This window comes from Thalassophryne amazonica, chromosome 15, assembly GCF_902500255.1.
Source record: "Thalassophryne amazonica chromosome 15, fThaAma1.1, whole genome shotgun sequence".
Classification (NCBI taxonomy): domain Eukaryota; kingdom Metazoa; phylum Chordata; class Actinopteri; order Batrachoidiformes; family Batrachoididae; genus Thalassophryne; species Thalassophryne amazonica.
This window is the reverse complement of record NC_047117.1, coordinates 18,785,806-18,807,120: the sequence shown is the minus strand read 5'-3', so window position 1 is coordinate 18,807,120 and position 21,315 is coordinate 18,785,806. Positions and strand designations below refer to the sequence as shown.

General features: G+C 39.7%; 2 protein-coding genes across 3 annotated transcripts in view; both read right to left on the bottom strand.

Annotated features, from left to right (window-relative positions):
* Positions 1–1,644, bottom strand: part of LOC117525491 (storkhead-box protein 2-like) — a 58,907-nt gene extending 57,263 nt beyond the window's left edge. Inside the window, 1 exon segment of the mRNA XM_034187348.1 lies at positions 1,281–1,644. Within this exon segment, the coding sequence (XP_034043239.1) occupies positions 1,281–1,623 (343 nt within the window). The 5' untranslated portion in view covers positions 1,624–1,644.
* Positions 1,645–10,877: 9,233 nt separating this feature from the next.
* Positions 10,878–21,315, bottom strand: part of pcm1 (pericentriolar material 1) — a 53,637-nt gene continuing 43,199 nt past the window's right edge. For both annotated transcript variants that reach the window (XM_034187707.1, XM_034187708.1), the window contains exons 30-39: positions 19,832–19,966; positions 19,536–19,739; positions 19,391–19,450; positions 19,165–19,306; positions 14,071–14,219; positions 13,923–13,986; positions 12,984–13,189; positions 12,752–12,844; positions 11,175–11,298; positions 10,878–11,062 (exon numbers count right to left, since the gene is read on the bottom strand). In XM_034187707.1, the coding sequence (XP_034043598.1) occupies positions 11,037–11,062; positions 11,175–11,298; positions 12,752–12,844; positions 12,984–13,189; positions 13,923–13,986; positions 14,071–14,219; positions 19,165–19,306; positions 19,391–19,450; positions 19,536–19,739; positions 19,832–19,966 (1,203 nt within the window). In that variant the 3' untranslated portion in view covers positions 10,878–11,036. The remainder of the gene's footprint in view (positions 11,063–11,174; positions 11,299–12,751; positions 12,845–12,983; positions 13,190–13,922; positions 13,987–14,070; positions 14,220–19,164; positions 19,307–19,390; positions 19,451–19,535; positions 19,740–19,831; positions 19,967–21,315) is intronic.

The following is a 21,315-nucleotide window of genomic DNA, read 5'->3' as shown; positions in this document are numbered from 1 at the left end:
ATGACTGCTGTTCTTCAGTTTTACCGAAAGCTCATGGAGCTCTATGACACACAGGATTTGGATAATACCAAAGGAAAAGCTGATGGTGACATTCTTAAGTTCATACACTATAAGTTCAACAAAGATCTTGTCTTTGGCATGAGGTTTCTTCAGAGGATCTTTGGGGACTGTTTGGACAACTTGTGTTTTCTGTGCACCATCCAGAACATAGGTCACTCGGATCCTGCCGGTTGGCGAAGCTAAAAGGGACACCCACATTTCACCTTGCTGCAGTGCAAATATGGCTACCTTCAACAGCTTGTCATGGACTAATCATCTGCCTGCGAAGGTATCATCCAGGATTCATGGTATAATGGTCCACTAAACATTAGACATCTTATGGATGTTCTATGGACCCTACGGATGTAATATATACATGATCTGCATGCCAATAAGATGTCTAATGTTTAGTGGGAGATGTGGTGATGACCAGCACATGCTCCCTGACCTGACCTGCTGTCAGGGGAAAATAAATTATAGTAATAATCAGCAAAGTGAGAGGGCCTTACCTTTGTTGATGTTATTGCAATGCGATCACGCTCAAATACAGTGATACCAGATCTCACTAAACATTAGACGTCTTATTGGCATGTACATCATGTCTATATTGCGTCCGTAGGGTCCATAGAACATCCATAAGATGTCTAATGTTTAGTGGGATACTTTTTGACCTTCTCAAATCCTAGAGCAACTAGCAACAAATCTGATGGCTTTTATTCCACCCAAACTTGTCAGTTTGTAAATAAGTTGAATATAACAAAAGTACAAAAACAACAAAAAAAAATTTTAAAGACAGTGGTTATTCTTTTGTGACTGGAAGAGGACTTACTGTAGCTATTTGTCCAGGAGACATTGTGATGGGTCTCTATAGAAAACCAATGGGTGATGTCACACTGGATCTGTCCATTATATACAGAGTGTATGGGTTCAACTCCCTTTATATACTGATGCGGTGGATCAAACTTCGAAGGAGTTCATCGTCACTGTCTGCTCTTTTAATATGGTAAATTACAAGATGAGAGAGTTTCTTCTTTTTGAGTTATGACTTGATGGACCAATCCTTCCACTCATGGACTAGCTGTACAAATCCCAGCACAGGGAAAATGCAAAATTCTAAAGTTGTTCAGCCTCGGCGGACGCATGCACTCCAAAACTGCCTTTCTAGTTAATTTTGCCCATGTGAATTTATATGTTTAAGCCTAACTATGTACACAAATTTTATACTAAATTCCAGCACCCACCTATGCACTGGATTTCAAAGCCCCGTGGTGCTTTGAGGGTCCGTCTGGTCCATCCGCTCCTGAGGACTTCCAGGTGCTTCTCCTTCCCCTGCACCAGCAGGACCTGCTCATCGATCCAGCCGAGGAAGAACACCTCCGACAGGGCCCGCCTCAGCGCCTCGTTCCAGAAGTGCTGCATGTTTGCGTCTTTAAACTCGGCGAACACCTCGTAGCCGGTGCGGTGCCTGAACTTCTCGCCTGGTGGTGGTGATGATGATGATGAAGACGAGTCATCTTCGTGGCTTCGAACCGGAGACAGCACGAGCGCCAAAGAATCCGGCGCTATCTGCAGGAACTTGTTCATTCCTGACTCACAAAGTTACTCCTTCATGATTAAATGAATCTAAACTGATTATGAGAAAAAACGTCCAAGGCGGTGTGAAAGCAAGAAAACAAGCAACGTGACGCTCTGCCGCGACTGTACGCGTGCTGCGTTCAGGATCCTACGGAAAACAGAAGTGTGGAGCTGCATCAATCATACTGTTGAAGGTTCTGGGCCTCTTTTAAAAATTGCAACTCAGACCCACAAACACATAGAAGCCTGGGGACGAGGGATTGCAACCTAGTATTAAACTAGAACCCAGTTCTTAATTGCTCAACCAGAACCATTAGACATTATCAAATTTTTTTTTTATTACAAACCTCTATCATGTTTAGAAGCTCAGTCAAAAAGAATTGGACTTCTTGTTGTCTTCAAGGGTAATTCTGATTATATTTCTACATATTTAGGTGACTGAGAATCTTCAGCATTTCCATGACCATGGGGAAGCTATGAAGAAACTTGCCTGTTATATCCTGAAGTTAGTAGTTACTACCTTATCAGAATCAGGTCAAAGTTTGGTAATGTAATGTTTCTGTGAAATTTGATCTAAGTTCACAAAGTTGTATCAGTATTGTTTTCTAGATGTTGTGTACATGTACTTGGCGTGTCCACCCCCATGTCTCTCCACTCCCCTCACCCTGGCTTCCTTCACCCATTTTGCCTCAATGCAGATGATGGACTACTTCAAGTTTAGAGCACATAAACAGTGTCAAATGTATATGCGTTGTCTTTAATTTTGATGTGTGGCATTATTACGGTAAACAAGTAATAATTGTAGATTAATTGCTATATTTTGCCTGAGGTAATTGGAGTGTAAATGTAATTGCCCTTTTAGGGATCAATAAAGTTGTTTGAAATGAGTAAACCTCTGAAGCTATGCACTGAATTCAAGTTTTCTTAATGGACAAAATTTATATTAATTGTAAACACAGTACATTAGATCTATGTATATTTTCATTAATCAAACTTAAACGATAGCAATGATCATCAGTACAAGTTATGATTCCCATTAATTGTGTAGAAATGAGGCCAATGCTCTATTAATTAATAGGTATTGTACAATCCACCCACACAACTTTGTTTCACAGACGAATAAATTGGACTCCAAATGCAAACAACCACACAGTGACAAAGTGAAATAAGTGTTTTTATTCACCAAAGAAGAAGAGTCAAAGTACAAAAACAAAGACTGTCCAAACAGTCCAAAGTGCAGACATGGGCAAGACAGGTGACAAGGATGGACATGGCCTGCACGGAAGGCTATTCCTAGCGAGGGATGGATGAATGAGCTGGTCTTTTAAACTGCACGTGCAAGTAGCAAGCAGGTCAGCCATGCCCAGTCTAAGACTTACAAAACAAACAGAAAAAGGTAAAATCCTCACAAAAACGCAAATCTTCACACTTCATACAAAAACAAGGCTAATATTAAACAAGCAGCAGTGGACTTGGTGGCCATCAGATCAAGGCTTTGGAAATGAAAGAAACAAACAAGCTCATTTCAAGCAAAGTGTAACTTCAAAACCACACATATACTAAACTGAAAGAGACAGAAAACAAGTGTTTCAGCTACATTAACATAAAATCCTTTCCATGGGATTCTGTGGACTTATGAACATATTATTGCAGTTTTAGAATATAACTGCTGTTAATAACAGAATAATAGTTTACTTCTATATTTTTGCCAGTGTCTGTGTGGAAACAGTTGACCATCTCTCTTGCTTTGTTTTTCTTTCATATAAAATTCTTTCTGCTGGGTTGTGTGGAAATTATGTGAAAATGTGTTTTGAGAAGAACATAACCACTGTGAAACAGTGAAAAAAAAAATTGATTCTTTACTTCTCTGATTTTTGTCCACATTATAAAACAAGATGGGTTTGTAGGATACGTAGGAGATAGACCTGGCATCTCATCTGTGGAACATCATAAACTCTTATCCATTTCATTCTGCAATATCTGGGGATAAGCACCGGCCGGATGGGTCTTAGGGCCTGTGTAAGACGTATTTTTTCATCATTATGTGCCCTTTAATTTTTTTTTGGGGGGGGGGGGGGGGGGTGGGGGGTGGGATACAGAATGATAGGATTTATTCTTTTTTAGTTATTGTATTAACAACCTGGATGGAAAGGACTAATTCATTTGTTTCAGTTGACTGCATTTTGCAGGGTCTAAGTTTTTTGGAAGTTTATTAAATAGTTCTCAACATTCCTCATTGTGGGACTAAACTGGTGTGGACGTTGTATTGTGTGCCTGAAGAGACCTGCTCATTTATTTATGAAATCTTATTATTATACCCAGTTCAACAGGTCCACAGCTGATAGAAAAAGTACTTTAGTGGCAATGAGGCGCACGACACTGCCACCTGCTGGTTCCTACGGGTCATCACACTATACAACAATTCCACATTTGTACTTTTTCCTGGGAGAAAATAATATTGTTGTTACAAGAAATTGAAATTTCAAGCAGCTTTTCAAAAGTGAACAATAAGTGTATACTTACTAACATACTGTTGATCTCAAAAGTTTGTTTCTTTATGTTTATACATATAATTCTGTTCTTTTAAATTGCTATATTACGGTGGTCGACAAGGGCCAAACGCACTGCAACGTCCAAATTCATTCAAGACACACACACACAAAAAAAACCTTTGTTTCTTGCAGCGCATTTGGCCATTATCCACTTTGCACAAGGGCTCAGTGATTTTCCGGTCAGGCTGGGATTTGAACCGAGGTTCTTCTGGTCTCAAGCACAACACTTAACCACTAGACCATCACCTCCCCTATATCTGAGCTGATGCTAAGCTGGCTAAGCTACAAACCTTCATAGTTGTAGATGAAGCGCTCAAACATAAACTGTATCCTTAGTCCAGTTTGGAGCAGGCTGTAAGAGAGTGTCTCTGTTAATCCGTACACATTTTGAAACTTCACTCTTAAAAGATTCTGTAAAAAGAATAAATTTTCTGAGGAGCTTCGATTCACTGCTGCACCAGAAGTCTCGATGCTAGAGGTGGGCGGATTGATTCTAATATCGATACCAACGCTGGTATTGATATAGAACGATCCTCGTGTAAAAAGATCGATACTCAAGCTTTTTTTTCTCTCCCGCACGCACTGACTGCTGCGTACGCAGATTCATCAAAGTCTACTCTCTGTAAGAGCAGCGCTGCGCTGTGTCACACAACACGGAGCAGTGCACCCGCCCCCCTCTGATCTTTTGTTGTTGTTCCGTCACGTGGCTCAGCGGCGCCAGCCAACAGCCATGAGGCTCAACCTGGCCCGCCCACTCAGCGCTCTCCTCGAGTCAGCCCTCTACCTCAGGAGATTTTAAGTTGTGTTGAGTGATATTTTTTAAACAAAAATGTTAACTGTGATATTTTGTTGTCACGTACAATGTTTGGCGAAATTCTATCCGTCTTTTGGATCCTTTGGATCTATGAAGCTTAAATATGAAAAAGTATTGGTATCGGTATCAGTGATACTGGGCCTGTATTCACTTGGTATCGGATCAATACCAAAATTCCTGGTATCGCCCACCTCTACTTGATGCACAGTAAACTCATTTAGAATAGAATAGAATAGAAATACTTTATTCATCCCAAGCTGGGAAATTTATTTGCAGTAGCAGCATTTACACTTAGACAGTGCACCCTTGTTCCCACTATTAATAGTAGAATAAAATAAGGAATAGAGATAAAATATATAAAATTAAAATTTGAAAAAAAAAATAATAATACGTACAGCAAAGTGTGCAATAATAATGTACAATGTGCAGTAATAATGTACAGTAACAGTATATTAGAGCCGATATATGGATTAGCAGTATACACCAGATGTCATGGGGTGTCTCAATATACTGATAAAGGATAGATCAGCTTTTATTATACAGTGTGATTTAGCGGACGTTAGCCTGTGGGTGTGTGAAAATCCCCCAATGGGCAGCACAGTCTTGTTTGAGGACAAAATATGATGCATATTATGTAATTTCTCTACTTCAGGGGACAAAAACACTATTTTCTCTGAGTTTTTGGAGAAATTACAAATTCCGGATTTTTTATTTATTTATTTTTTTTTAGATTATCTCTCATTGTGGACATGCACCTAAGATGAAAATTTCAGACCCCTCCAAGATTTCTAAGTGGGGGAACTTGCAAAATCGCACGGTGTTCAAATACTTATTTTCCTCACTGTATCTCTTCTGTGCTCTTCTGGAGCCGGGCAGATTAGTCCGTTTAATATTAACTTTGATGGCATGTTTCTTCGTCTTGCAGTGTTCTTCCAGTGTTTTGTTGATTAAATCCAAACAAAGAGCTTTACCAAGGAGCTCATCCAAATATTAGCATTTTAGCTCAATAGCTTCCAGGTTATGTGATCAGCTGACTCAAAATCAGTGTGGAATCATAGTACTCCACTGGCTGCATGAGCTACACCTCTTGTTTTTGCATTTTAAATCTGTTCATATTTTTAATTAATTTAAAATGTAAATATTAGCATTTTAGCTCAATAGCTTCTCAGTAGCTTTAAACAATATATATGGTTTGAATATCGCACCTTTTTATTTTGAAAACAGGAAGTCGGTACGCGCCGTAGCCATCTACCATCTCCGCATGCGCACTTGAAATGTTGGCGTGGCTTGCTCAGAGTTGCACTGGAGCAAAGAAAAGGGTAAACCGGAGCGAATGTCTATCAATATCCAATGTAAAACTCATTTCACTGCGGTAAGTTGTTTTACGTGATCTCTACTCAGTGTAACTGAGGCAATGAATTGTGATGTTTTGAAGTGTTACATCACATCATTTTGAGTTTCTTTCACACTCAATGCATTTGATGCGGTGGATCATCCTATTCGACTTGATAGGCTGGAGAATCCTTTTGGGATTACTGGGAATGTCCTTGCATCGTTGACATCATACCTAACCAGTCACTCTTATTGTGTCTTGTACAACAACCGTACCTCTAACCTTGGTGACATGAAATATGGGGCCTCATCCACATGACGTGCTGAGGCACAGTGCCTGTGATCAGGGTATAAAGTCCAGAATGAGCATGTACTCACACATCCAGTGTCAGTCCACCTCACGTCAGAGGATTTATCTGTATTATCATGTTATCATGGCTGTTAGACCCTGTCCAGATGGCCACAGTGCACCTCACAGAGACGCACTGACTCGCTGTGACAGATGCTGTATTCTGTGTGACTGCGCAATGTTCATGGCAAGTGCACGATTGTGTGCCGCAGACATTGCACATTGCAATATTTCCTTTGCGCACCCCGAACAGGATATTGGGGGGGGCAGGGTTTGGCTCAAGGGGGACACAATCGGGACGTGCACAGGTAATCAAGCCCTGGGGAGGGCTTTAATTTGTTTTGCTTCATTTGCTGGGCCTTTGAGTTCTGCCTCCCCAGTTGTTGCCACGGCAGCCCCAAAAGCACCTGATGCTGTTTAGTCTGACATCACCTGTAATCAACGCACCTAGGGCATGGCATGGAAAGTCGCCAATAAAAGACAGTGGAGTTTGGCAGAAAGGGGGGAGCGGCATCTTGAGCTGTGTGGTGCAGAGAGCAGTGTATGGGAGGAGAGGCCGGAGAATCAGGAATTACAACAACACAGACACCACTGGGTCCGGGAGAAGCACCACAACGAGGATAACATGCAGCGGCAGGGGGAAGCTCTGGGGAGCTGTCAGGCGCTGTGAGCAGGAACCCCGTCTAACTAAAACTGAACCCTTTTATAATAAAAAAATAAAACTACCTGGTATTGTCCTTTCAGGTAGTTTTATTTTTGACTCAAACTGCTCAGAGTTGCTCTGAGCATTTTGAGAAAGACAAGCTAGCATAAGCAACAGAAAATGTAACCAATAAAGAATAAAATCAACATAATATATTTACCGAACCCAGATTTGCTGTTGCCAAAAAACACTGAATACTGGCTACACTATACGCTCAAAAAAATTGCTGTCCGGTCATTTGTGATTTACAGCATCAGTTAATTCTTATAGCCTTAACCTTTTTTTGTCTTCTCTTTATACCTTTTTTGATGTCAAATTCTTGCTTTCATTGCACAGAGCGGTCAGGTTTGACACAGGAATCAATGAGTAGAATTTAGCAACTTTTATCATCAGAGGGCCATTAGTGACATCAGCGTCATACCAGTATTGGCCACTATCCACCTTGAGGCGCTGTTCTGCAATCCAAGTTTACAGCAACCCATACAGCCTGATAGTAAAACGTAGAATTTGGCGCATTTACTCAGCAGTGTGCTCCAGTTCTTCGCACCAAGTATCATGTTTCTCGTTCAAGCGCAAATAAACACTTGGTGGATATAAATTGCAAAGAAAAGTAGAAAAATTTAAAAGGAAAGTTTAGGGGGGAAATTCAAAGAACTGGAAGCAAGTGAAATTACAGAAGCCTAGGGTGTGTTGCAGTATGACATGGCAATTTTATGAACAGGTCTGCTGTAATAATGATAATAAAAATCATCATCATTTTGCTTTACTGCTTAAGTACATTTGTGTGGACAATGTGTCCCTGAAAGTCTTCAGATTTTCCATCATCCATCCAATCAGGAATGTGATGCTCTCTAAAAAAAGTAAATTCTAAGGTTGGCACACAAAAAGTTTATTCTGTGCTCCCTGTATTAGGAATCTTGTATTGCTGTATATATTGGGACAAATGTTTGATTCAACCTTTTGTAAATCAGTCTTCAACTCAGACTGGAATATTTGTAAAACCTTCAAGTACTGGTGTTTTCCACATAACATAGAAATCTGCTGACAACAGGAAACAGACTTCATGTCAGTTCTCCAGCTTACTACCTTACTACCTCCTGAAAACCACTTTTGAGTCCTTTCTTTCTCACAGGAGAATTACTATTATTTTACTACTACTACTTTTTGTGCTTTTATGTGATCAATAATTATATTAAACATAATGCATACAGAAAGTGGCATAAGTGAGCAAAAGTAAAAATACTGATCCACACCAGTACAAAAAGGTGATTCTTCCCAGACAATGTCCAAAGTTTAATTTACTCTCTGCTATACTATTTTCTTTGCATAGATTTTTCTGTATCTATGGGAGTAAAATTTTTTGTGATTAAATACTTGATTTAAACTAGTCAACCTCTAATGATGAGCTGAACAGGCCTGTTTATCCATATATAGATGTATGCAAACATTTTGGAACCCCTGAAAATTTCATGATTTTCCTTTATAAATCATTGGTTGTATGGATCAGAAATTTCAGTTAAATGTAGGAACACACCAACAGGCTTAAGATGAGTTACACTTACAAAATTCATGGAGGGACAGCTTGAGAGTCCTACACACCCTTTAACTCCCCCATTTGGGGAGCAGAAATATCCAACTTGAAGGTCAAGTCAAACTTCATGTTGAGTAAGACGGTTTCTAATTACAAGCAAACATTTACAACAGACCACCATTTTTCAGAAGTTCAAAGCATTTTATTATTTAAAACTTATGTAGTCAACAGTGAACATGAGACTAACCGTCAACACAAACACATCATACAGATGTGTGAAAATTAATCAACAGAAAGGATTCAAAGAGAAGAAGCAGTCTGAAGTGACTCAGGTAGCAGCTAAACTTTCATCTTACTGTAACTCTTAGAAATAAAGTCCTCAAATGATAACCTGTACAGCAGTGTACAGCTGAAACAAACTAAACTCTAAAATCTACAACTCATTCCAAAGTGATCACAGAAAACAGAATGAGACTAAAGATTATCTGGCGTTGGCTGTGCTCTGTAACTTAACTACAGCTTAAAGTTTGCAGATTTAAGCCTGTGTTACTGTGCGGTGTAGTACCACATTACAATCGTGTGACATTTCATGTGAGAGCGCTTGTTGAAGCACCCACTGACCAAGTGGGGCAACTGTCTCTAGGTATCCTGTTTATAGCGTAGCAGACAACAGAATATTTACAGAGGAATCCTGCAAATAGTGATAGACGCACCAAATCTGGCACAAATTCTCCTTAGACATTACTCTTTTGAAAAAAAGAAAAGGGAAAGAAAAGAAAAAAATTGGCCACTTGAATTTTCAATAGGCAGCTGGTAGGGGTCAAGATTAAATCATATTTTAAACTAGACCGCATCACTTGTCTGATCATAAAAACTCCAAAAAAAGGTTTCACGTTAAAAAGTTATCACGTTAAGGGGTAACATATGTCACATGTCAAAATCCAATAGACGTTGACATTGTTTGAACTTACTTTGGAGACCAAGCATTCAAGACAGTCAAATCTATTAATTAATTAATGATTTCATTTATTAATCCTATTAGCTCAACCAATAATTTGCACCACGCAACTTTGACTTTTGACCCCTGTACAAACTGAAATTGATCTTTGTCACCACTCTTGCTGTTTTTATCTCACAACATTCAGTCATAGATGGTCCAAATTATACCTTTTTGGAATGTTTATCATCAGACAAATAATGTGGTATAGTTTTCAATATGATTGGAGCATCCTTAAATTTTGAACCCTGTATAATTCTTCAATTGACCGCTACCTGGCTGCCTACTGAAAATTCAAGCGGCCAATTATTGTTTTTTTTTTTTCTCTCAAAACAGTAGTGTCTAAGGAGTATTTGTGCTGAATTTGGTGCTTCTATCACCATTTGCAGGATTGTTTCAGTTATCTGCTGCACTATTACAAGCTATATTTGGGGGAGGGATGAACAAAGCCATCACCATGGAAACTATTACTGGTGGACAGGTTCAAAATCTCATCTTTGTTGTGACCAATTTTCAGTTACCTTGTCCTACAGAGCTGAGGTTTAAAACAAAACAAGGCACTAAAATCCCAGCTGTGCCTGTTTTTATTGTTGACTGGTCAGCAGAGCTAAGGTGCCGCAACACAGGGTGCTATACTTTCTTAATTTCTCAGGACCCCCCCCAAAAAGACTTATCCTGCAGTAGCTTTGAATCATGTCATTTCCATAATGACAGGCTGTTTAATTTCAAATTAATCTGCCCTTACATGCAGAGAGTTTTGTGATGTCAGTCACACGGATGGACAGGCTATGTGATCAAGTGTGGTGCAGCCTTAAACCGTAGCTAAGCTAAGAGAGAACAACAGCCTCAGCAGGATGCTCAGGACAATAAAGAGTCAAAGACTGTCTGTAATCAGCAGCAAAGAGAAAACCCCAGCCTAACTTAACAAATCACATCACATTCAGGAATACGATGAACCGTGTGTGTAGATATTTAGTCACATTTGCTGTATGTGTGTCATTGCTACCTTGTGACCCATAATATGAGCCGTTACTCCATTAACAAATTCATCAACAATCCTACATCCTGAACCGATTTAATGGGTAAGCATAGTGTTGGTGCAAATATGAGGTTTAGACATCTGTAATACTCCCCTCCCCGCCCCTCACTCTTCATTCTGGGCAACAGTTTCTGAAAAAGAAAAAAAAAAAAAAAATCTACAGTTCACTCTAAATGTACTAATTTTACATATGGTCATATCTGCACACACAAAGAGTCACACACAAGTCATTATAACACATACCTGGTTCTTTCAGTGCCTCTGCGTTCCCCACAAGACCCGTCAGCGAGTCTGAGTTCCCACTGAGGATCTCCACACACAGGTTGTTGTTCTGCTGCTCCTCCTCTAATCTCTTCTGAAGAGCCTCCTAACGCCACAACAAATACACAAAACAGCAATAAAAATCAAACAGCATTACTTTGGACCTACATGTTCAATTATTTTTTTCCTGAAACAGTATTTCCCATTATCTTATTGTATGTTAGTCTTATTTTGGGGTATTTGTAGATTAGTCTCACTTTTGGGGTATTTGTAGATCTTTGTGACATAACTCAGAACTTGAGTTTTGTTCACATCAGCAACAAAGATCTACCATATTTCTGTGTCTGAGTGTCCTGAGCATTCTGTGCGACATTCTGCTTGAAAGGGTGTTTGCACAAACATGGCCAAATATTACGTTTGTCAGACCACCCGTTTCAATAAAATGTCTGATTTCCTCACAAATAATGAATAAATCACCTGTCTGTGTCTGTTTTGTCCTATCCTTTGGTCATTTATTAAATGTGTTCCTTGCCAGCTGATGTCTGGTGCCTGAACTACTTTTTAAACTCAGAATAAAAAAGTCAGTTTTCAATGTTAACCACACGGACAATAATTTACTTCACTTTAACATTTTGCACAACATTAATATTAAAGCAGAAAACTGGCTCTTGTGGAGGCTTCAAAAGTTCCTAGTTTAAATCCAGGCAACTCTGCAGTTAAATTATCTTTTTGTTGCCATCCATTTTTCCTCCTTGTTAAAACATCCATAATTTTCCGTCAGCCTCTCACTGAAGTGTCGATAACTGTCAACACACAAAGTTAGTTTTCTCTGTGTTCGAGTCCAGAAGCACTGCGTGTGCTCACACTCAAAACAGCAAACAAATGTGCAGGCAGCGGGAAAGCTCTCCGCTTGATCTTCGTGCAAAGCCTGAACATGCACAAAACTTTGATGAACTTTGCAGACATCAGCTGACAAGAAACTGATTTTGTGGATGTAAAAAGGATTTTTTTTTTTTCTGACAAAAATGAACACAAACTGATATGTTTCCTTGATCAGTCAGTGAAGTGGGGCTGCAAAGCTAGCCATTGTTTGGGAACACTTCCTTTTTCTTGTACAAGAGTCTTTCAAAATAAAACCACAAGTCAAACAGATGACATCATCACAAGTCAGACTGGGGAAAAAAGATGAGAAAAGAGTGCTAATTCATGATTTATTTATTTTTTTTTTGCTTTTTACAATGTGTTGGGGGTCACATAATTCATTTATTTTAGGTGGCAAACTCGAATTTTGGGTGGTGTTTAACCAACTTTCTTCAAAAAAAAAAAACCAAAACAAAACAAAAAAAAAAGTGGGTAGCCTTGTGCTCAACCCTGGGTCCCTAAAACGCATAAACACAGTATAAATATATCCCATTCAAAACCAGTCTAATGTCTCTGCTTGTTTAATAAAAGTGTCACACTCACACAGCAGGTCATTTAAGTCACAGTATTGGTGACTAAATTAACAAGCTCAAGTTCTGCAAATAAAACACCAAAACATTTTTTTGATTAGCTGGTACCTCGCACATGACTGTAAGCTGCAGTGGTAAGTCATCCACCTTAACGAAGTCCTCCTCGTCAGATTTCTGGCTGGTGTTCCCAGAGCCCACCTCCTTCATCAATGACACCAAAGTAATGATGATTTTATTTGAGAAAGAAGCTTCACTGTTGTAATTGAAACAATTATACATTTAATAAAGGCACACTGAACTGGTTTTTAAATACAAATGGTGTTTGCAATTTTGGTCTTACATCTACATTGATCATGACGGGTGAGTCGGTGTCAGGACTACTCATGGTGGTGGAATCCTTCGGGACATCCTGACCATGCAAGGCTGCAGCGTCTCCTTCAGAGAGAGCACCTGCTCCATCTTTACTACTATCAGTACTCTGGCACGTCACCATAGCAGGTTCTTCTACAGCAGAACCTACAACGCCATCGGACCTATCTACCTCTGCTAGACAAGAACAAGTAGAATGCATGTGAGACGACAGAGCATCACAGATGAGCAATGGGTCTCAAACCACATATTTATCAAAACAAAATAAATCAATACACTGACATTTGTGAATTGACAAGAAAAAAAAAAAATCATCGCTCTTGAACACAGATTCACTTTTTAAAGCAACCTTACATTAAAAGTTTGTTAATTAATCAGATCGAACTCTCATTTCTGAAAATTTGCTGTAAAATTTTGCTAGATTTAACCAGGCTAGTCCAACTGAGATCGAGATCTCTTTAACAAGGGAGACCTGGACAATTTTTGAAGTTTCCAATTCAGCTAACCTAAATGTCTTAAACAGAATAAACAGCAGAGCTCTAACAGCACTTTTCCAAACCTTAAAATAATTTACTCTCAGCTGTGGCCACACATCAACATAGAATCACTATGGACATGAACACCATTAAAATACTGAGTTTTCAATGATTTACCCACTGAACTGTTTGCTCAGACGTACACACTGTTTGAAACATTCAGAAAAATGAGTGCTTTGTTTTCGGCAGTCCCTGTCGCTGTTCGTTTTGAGTGGCATATAGACTGTGCACAGATATGCACAAATTAATACAGGTATATCTCCACATGACCTCTAACAGCCCAAATCTGAGTTGTTATGAAATCTGTGCAACACAGCCTTTAAAAAACAAAACAAAAGAAAACTTATCCTTTACACATATCTTGAAGCAGTTACCGTCATCACTCTGTGAACCTTCCTGTTCAGTTTTGGTCTCCTTTGTCTCACTGCATGCTGCTCCCTGAGGTGTAACAATCACACCAATGACAACAAGAAAACAGCAAAACGATTCAAGTCAGGATTGTATTTTCAGCACAGCACTCACCTCCTGCTCCACCTGACCATCAGCAGAGACCTGCAAGGAGGTTTGAACTTCGACAGGACCAGTCTCAAAATCCTCCATCTCCTCCTCCTCGTTTTCATCCTCTCCGCTGCCATAGCTCGTCAGAGCCTGGGTCTCTGCTTTGGAGAGACCTGCAAAAAGTGAGGTCACAAGTATCTCAATTAACCAGAAAGTATAGTCTCTCAAATCACATCATCATCTGTGTTGTGGTGGCTTCCCTCACTATTCTCCATCTTGCACCACCCCTCGGTTCTTCAGGAGAACCTGCTCTATCCAGCTTCACACTGTGCCACACTTTTCATTTCTTAAAGGATGATTCAACTGAACACCAAGATTTCACTCATCATTCTGAGCTGTGCAAAGACGGACGGCACGGTCAGGAGCACGATGACGTCTGACAAGTCTCTGCAGGAGCCTGTGTACTTATGAACAATTTTAAAAAAATGTTTCCCTGAGGCCAACAGCCAGAGTGCAGATACTAGAATATAAAGAGCACTTTATCATCAGGTAGAACAATAAAGCAATCAAAATCTACAGAAACCAGGCTTAAATTTTACCTGTGTAATCTCAGAAAAAGCACAAGAACCACACAAGACAGCTGGGGCCTCATTTACAAAGACTTGTGTGGAATTCCTATTAAAAACTTGTGTACGCTCAAAAAACGAAAAAAAAACAAAACAAAAAACAAAACAAAACAGATTTATCACGCCACACGCACGCAGGATGTCACTCACATGCACATACTCTTTTTTATAGCCTAATCAACTGAAATCAAGCACAATGGGATATAAAAAAGCTGATTTTTATCCCATGGGATAAAAAAGCTTTTCAACCTACAAGCCCTGTGTCAGGGAAGATGACTTTAAGCTTGCTTTCAGCTTGTTTTCATCTTGGAATATAATACGTGCCATGGGATTAATACACATGCTGTTGGATTAAACTGGACAGTGTTTGGTACTTTTCCGGAGTAAGTGAGGTCATACCGGACTTTTCCATTACAAATGGGGAGGCCCACGGAATGAACTCAGTGGTGAAGACGATGGAATATGTCTAAGAATGATTCTAATATAATAAGTATGATCAAATGAAGTATTAATGTGCTAAAATTAAGAGTTGATTAGAAAAAGTATGTTACAAATAAGTGAAATGAATGATTATATGAGTTGTTTTTCATAAAGAGTGCAGAGTCAGAAAAGAAAGGGGAAGTGATGTTGCAACGAGGCAAGAAAAGCTGATGATAAACAACTGATCAAATGATTAAGATGTGGTAAAATATGAAATGAATAATAAGGAATGAACATGTTTGTATATGATCATATGAATTGTTTTTATGTGAAAGAGAGTTGTAATGAAATGATTGAATATGATTGATGTGATTCTAAAGAAATGATTTAGAAAAATGAATTCTCAGAAAAGCTGAAGTGTTAACAGAAAAGAGGAACTTGAGAAATAAGTTACTGGCAAAGGGCTGTGGATGACTTTCAGTAAGGGAAGGAGAAGGGAGGAGGTTTTGAGTCACCAGCATCCCCATAGTAACCAAGATCATCTGAGGACAACAAGAGTCAAGCACATATATAAACTGTGAAACACCAGGAAACGGGGTTATTCTTCCAGGGAGAGGTGCTGTTGTCACTTCTCCCCTGCTACGAGGAGATCACAAGACTTGACCATCTTGTGAGTAGCAATTGGAATCGTGGAGTGAGAGGATTGGAGCCATAAGAGATCATTTGAGAGAGATTTCAACTCCCACTCAGGCCGTCCAGTCACGGAGTAGCAGAGCATTGGAGAATAATCACTGGCCTTAAGTCTGAGTGGGGAAGGTTCAACGTTTTCTCTCTCAAGGAACATCACAGCATACCAAAATGGATTAGATCAACTTTTGGTTGATTGAAGAAGGAATAAACTCTTATGTGGATTAATTTCCTGAAGGATTACAACATCACACAAGGATCATGGTCAGCTAACGACTAATAGCTGATGAAGAAGAAATCAAGTTCATCGAGCTGGGGACTTTAACCTCAAAAACCTCCTTCCCTCACTCCTAGAAAAATTGTTAAGAAGTCAATCCAGTCCAGTCAAAGTAAGATCAGACAGTATTATTGAATTAAAAACAAAAATCTCTGCCAATCATTATTCTAATTATACTTGAATTACTGTTGTGAAATTATCATCATATAACCTATTTTGATTATGTTGTCGGCACTTGCAAAACCTGCAATAAATTTCCAAGCATGCAGTTAAAGTGTTAAGGCTCGGACATTGGATTTATTGATGCTTCTTAAGGTGTAAAAGTTAAAGTTTATTGGGTGTACAACATCAAAAAGTGCTCTAAAAGGTTAGTCTGGTTTTTAATGAAAATAACGCATCCTGGGGACTCGCTGTACGAGTCACTAAATTCAAAATCTAGCAACATTCCAAGAGCCCTGATCCATAAGAGGAGAGCTGCCGTTAACAGGCGTGGCCGGTTCGTATCCTGGTTTCAGAGAAGGCTATTCGACCGGGCTGCGAGATCAGCTTCAGCGGGGTGGACGTCCGGATGGAGGCAGTGAGCGGCTAGACGAATCTCCTCGCCACCAGCTTGAACAGCCTTTGTGCAGCCCTGCCGGGTAATACCCGTGGAGACACGAAGGTCGGACCCCAGAGATGGAGAGCTGGTTTAGTACACAAACACACTCAGAGGGTGAGCGTGTGCCGTGTATCTAAAAAATAACGGGATCTGACACCTGGTTCTCAAGACCAGGCACCTAAGTGGCTCAACTCTACTCTCTCTTTTTTTTTTTAAGATATACCTTAGTATACAGTAGTAGAGTTCTACCTTAGAACTGGAATATATTATAGAAGACATACCTTTAGGGCTGCCACAAATGACTATTTTGATAGTTGACTAGTTAACGATTATTTTTGCAATTAGTTGACTAAGCAGATCATACGGAATTTCCCAAATTTATAGCCTGCAGCATTTTCTGAGAAACACCAGGGAATGAAAACATGAACATTTCCAAATCAATGACTATTTCTTAGACTTCATTTACATCAATAATTCAGAAATACAAACAGTGTGGTACTTTATATGTGTCAGGTAGGCAGTTCTCAAAACTAAAATGTCCATGCTGGAAGGAGATGAGTGAGGGACTCTGGAAGAATTTTTGGCTTCTATGAGTGAAGAAACTGGGAATAGTGCAACATTTTTATTTTTGTCTTCATTTTACATATAATCCCAACTTTTTCTGATTGGTAGTTGTTTCTGTTGCATTTCTGAAATGACAGAACTGCTATAAAGAAAAGTGTGATCATTTTATTGTTTTAAAACTTTGTGGAGCAAATGCAAACACCAAATTCTTATAAAGATGGAAAAAAATACACAGACGTGCAGGCAAACTTTGATATAAACTGAACAGAACAGTGCAGGCTGATTTAACTCCCCATATTTTTTGTATAAATAAATCAGAATAAAAACAGATAACTCACTTTGACTTCACTCCTGTTGCCAACAGGAGTGAAGTCTCCTTATCTCCAATAAAATATTTTACCTCAGGTCAACCTTCTCAATTTTTTTTTAATTATTATTATTATTTTTAAGTTATCCTGCTGACAATCAAAGCTGAAAATATGACATCCTTGGTAAAGATAATAATAATACTAGTAATACTAATACTAATACTACTACTAATAATAATAAAAGAGCACAGAGACTGTACTTAACTGTGCTGAAGTGTCAGTGTGATGCCACTTCTTCAAAATACAAAAAGTCTCTCTCTGCTCTGGTTTCACTGCCATAATAGCTACCCCAGTCCTGGGAACTAATTTACATGCACGAGGTCTGTCAATAAATTAACGGTCCTTTTTATTTATTTATTAACTATATGGATTTGATTCATATGTTTTTACGTCAGACAAGCTTGAACCCTCGTGCGCATGTGTGAGTTTTTCCACGCCTGTCGGTGACGTCATTCGCCTGTGAGCACACCTTGTGGAAGGAGTGGTCCCGCCCCTTCGTCAGATTTTCATTGTCAGGAAATGGGGGAATTATTTGGACTTTTTTTTTCCATCAGAATTTTTTCAGAAGCTGTTAGAGACTGGCACCTGGAAACCATTTGAAAAATTTATGTGGCTTTCAGTGAAAAGTTTACAGGCTTCACAGAGAATAAGGAGTGTTACTACAGCTTTAAAGACGCTCGGCGCACCGCGCTCCGAGCTGCGACAACGAGGCAGAAAACACCAGATCATTTCTAAGCTGATGGCTCTGTGGATACGAGACCGTCATGTGCACTTTCTCTGGTTATCACAAGAGCTGGACATCAGCCATTTTCGGGCAGATTTCACGTTTAACAAGAGATTTTGTCATGGAAAGCCGCGCGGAGGCTTCATGTGTAACGACCGATTCGCTGTTTGAGCAAGACAAAGGAACACCTCCGTTTCGGCGTGTCATGGGACAAGTTGGGACATGCCCAGCTCTCCACAATTTCTCTGATACTTACTGGACTGGTAAGCACTGAAAGCCGAGATAGGCTTGTCCCAACTTGTCCCATGACACGCCGAAACGGAGGTGTTCCTTTGTCTTGCTCAAACAGCGAATCGGTCGTTACACATGAAGCCTCCGCGCGGCTTTCCATGACAAAATCTCTTGTTAAACGTGAAATCTGCCCGAAAATGGCTGATGCTTTTTCAAATGGTTTCCAGGTGCCAGTCTCTAACAGCTTCTGAAAAAATTCTGATGGAAAAAAAGTCCAAATCATTCCGCCATTTCCAGACAATGAAAATCCGATGAGGGGGCAGGACTACTCCTTCCACAAGGCGTGCTCACAGGCAAATGACGTCACCGACAGGCGTGGAAAAACTCACGCATGCGCACGAGGGTTCAAGCATGTCTAACGTAAAAACATATGAATCAAATCGATATAGCTTAAAAAAAAATAAAAAGGACCGATACTTTATTGACAGACCTCGTAATATTGTTTCAAAGGCCTTTAAATAATGGTCAAATTAAAAGTCAACAAAAAACCCGCATAAAACCAGTGAAAACAAATTATACTGAACATCTCAGTGTGTAAAATGTGTTGTAAGAATTTCACGTACTGATAGAAAGACGCATTTCTTCCCTGTTGCCTTCATCCTCATCGATCTCTGAACATTCATTGCTCCCATTGTTCTTCATCACAGCCTGCAGGTACACTTCCTTGTGAGCAGTATCACTGCCTTGTTCAAGCTCATCTTCGTCCTGTAAGAATGCATTAACTGTAACTATACACTGATCACTCAGTTAATGAAACACTGAACATTTTATCGTAACAAATTAGTTGACCTTATCTTCATCTGAATAGGCTGGGGAAACAGATTTATCACCCACAGCCATCACAGTTTCCTAGATGGAGACAATCAACAACAACAAATATGTAGTCTATGTAGCTTCATTACACAGACACTAAGAATAAAATAAACAAAATTACCTTCAGAATTTCTTTGGCTTTACCGGACTGTTCTTCCGGTTTCATGCTTTTTTGCTTCGCTGCCAACGTGATGTTGCTGCGGTTGTCCAAGTCTTGCATGAGTTTAAAAAAGGCCAGTTCATTGAAGAGGATCTCAGAGATCTCCACTAGAAGGTCCTCTCCACACTCCTTCAGTGTGCGACCCACAAATTTATTAAGAGCCTCCTGCGCAATATAAAGAGAACAAAACGTCAGGAAGACCTGGGTTCTCCTCACCTCTGAACTCTGACTGCCAGTGACTCCGGCAGAGGTCGTACCTGTAGGATGCTTCCCAGCTGTCTGTGGAAAAAGCAGACAAACTCTTTGCTCTCTTCATTTTGTTGGGTCAGAGTGAGGACCATGCGCCTCAAAGATGTCAGTAGCTGGATGGAACACACCTCATCCATGTTTTCCTGTTATTACGAAATGTTAATACAGACTGATTAAACTCCCATTGATAATTGGCCACATTCACAATGTTGTGCCCACCGAGGAGCATCTACGGCCATCTGCTGATAGCCTTATGGCCCTTTTAATTCAGTAATAAAAATATATGCAAAATATTAGCAAGTTAATTATGTTTTGGAATATACACAACATGAACACAGCTAAAGATGCTATATATCTAACAATAAGCTTATAAAGTATGGTGATAAGACATACTCATCCAGAGCAAAGAACCAATAGTATCCTGTCTATGGCTGATGCTGAAACCCTGATTCATGCATTTGTTTCTTCTAGACTGGACTACTGCAATTTTTTGTTTTCTGGTTTACTGTAGTCCAGCATTAGCGGTCTCCAACTAGTTCAAAATGCTGCTGCCAGACCTAAAATCTGATCTCACAGGAACAGGAAGCAGAAAGTTTGACCACATTACACCCATTGTGGCATCTCTGCACTGGCTTCCTGTTCCTGTGAGATCAGATTTTAAGGTTGTGCTATTAACCTATAAAATTATTCATGGACTAGCACCTCCCTACTTAGCTGACCTCATTAAACCCTATGTACCGGCCAGTATTCTGTGTTCTCATGGTGCAGGACTACTTTGCGTCCCTAGTGTGAATAAAAAGTCTGCAGGTCATCATGCACATGCTTTGTGGAATGATCTCCTTGCATCAATAAAAAAAAGATTCTGTAGAAACTTTCAAGTCCAGACTTAAGATGTACTTATTTTCCCTTTCGTATGGCTAGCATACTGGCATAGTATGTTACTATGCTTCCTACCCTTTAAATTAATTTTATTAGTAAACAGAGCGGGTCACGGCCTCAACTTTATCTAAAGTCTGGGTCTTTTAGTGAAGCTTAGGGCTAGTGGCCCTAAGACACCTTAGTATTTCTTCTGCTTTTCTTGTTGCTTAATACTGACAAATTATACCTAATTTGTCATCTTTCTGTTGCCTAATTCTGTTTTTCTCTCTGTTTGAGGTACCATCCAGAAGTAGGAGTGGGTGTGTTTTTCTGCAAGCCTCCCATTCTGGACACCAACATGGACTCCCAAAATTTCCTGTATATTTGTATTGTCAACTGTGTTGGTAGCATGGCACAAGCAGAGGGCCACCCTTTTAAGTCTGGTCTGCTTGAGGTTTCTTCCTCAAATCATAAGACGGAGTTTTTCCTTACCACTGTCACCTGTGTGGTGGCTCTAGGGGTTGGTAAGGTTAGACCTTACTTGTGCAAAGCGCCTCGAGGCAGCTTTGTTGTAATGTGGTGCCATATAAATGAAATGCATTGAAATCTCCTCTCACAGATGACTTTTTTTCTT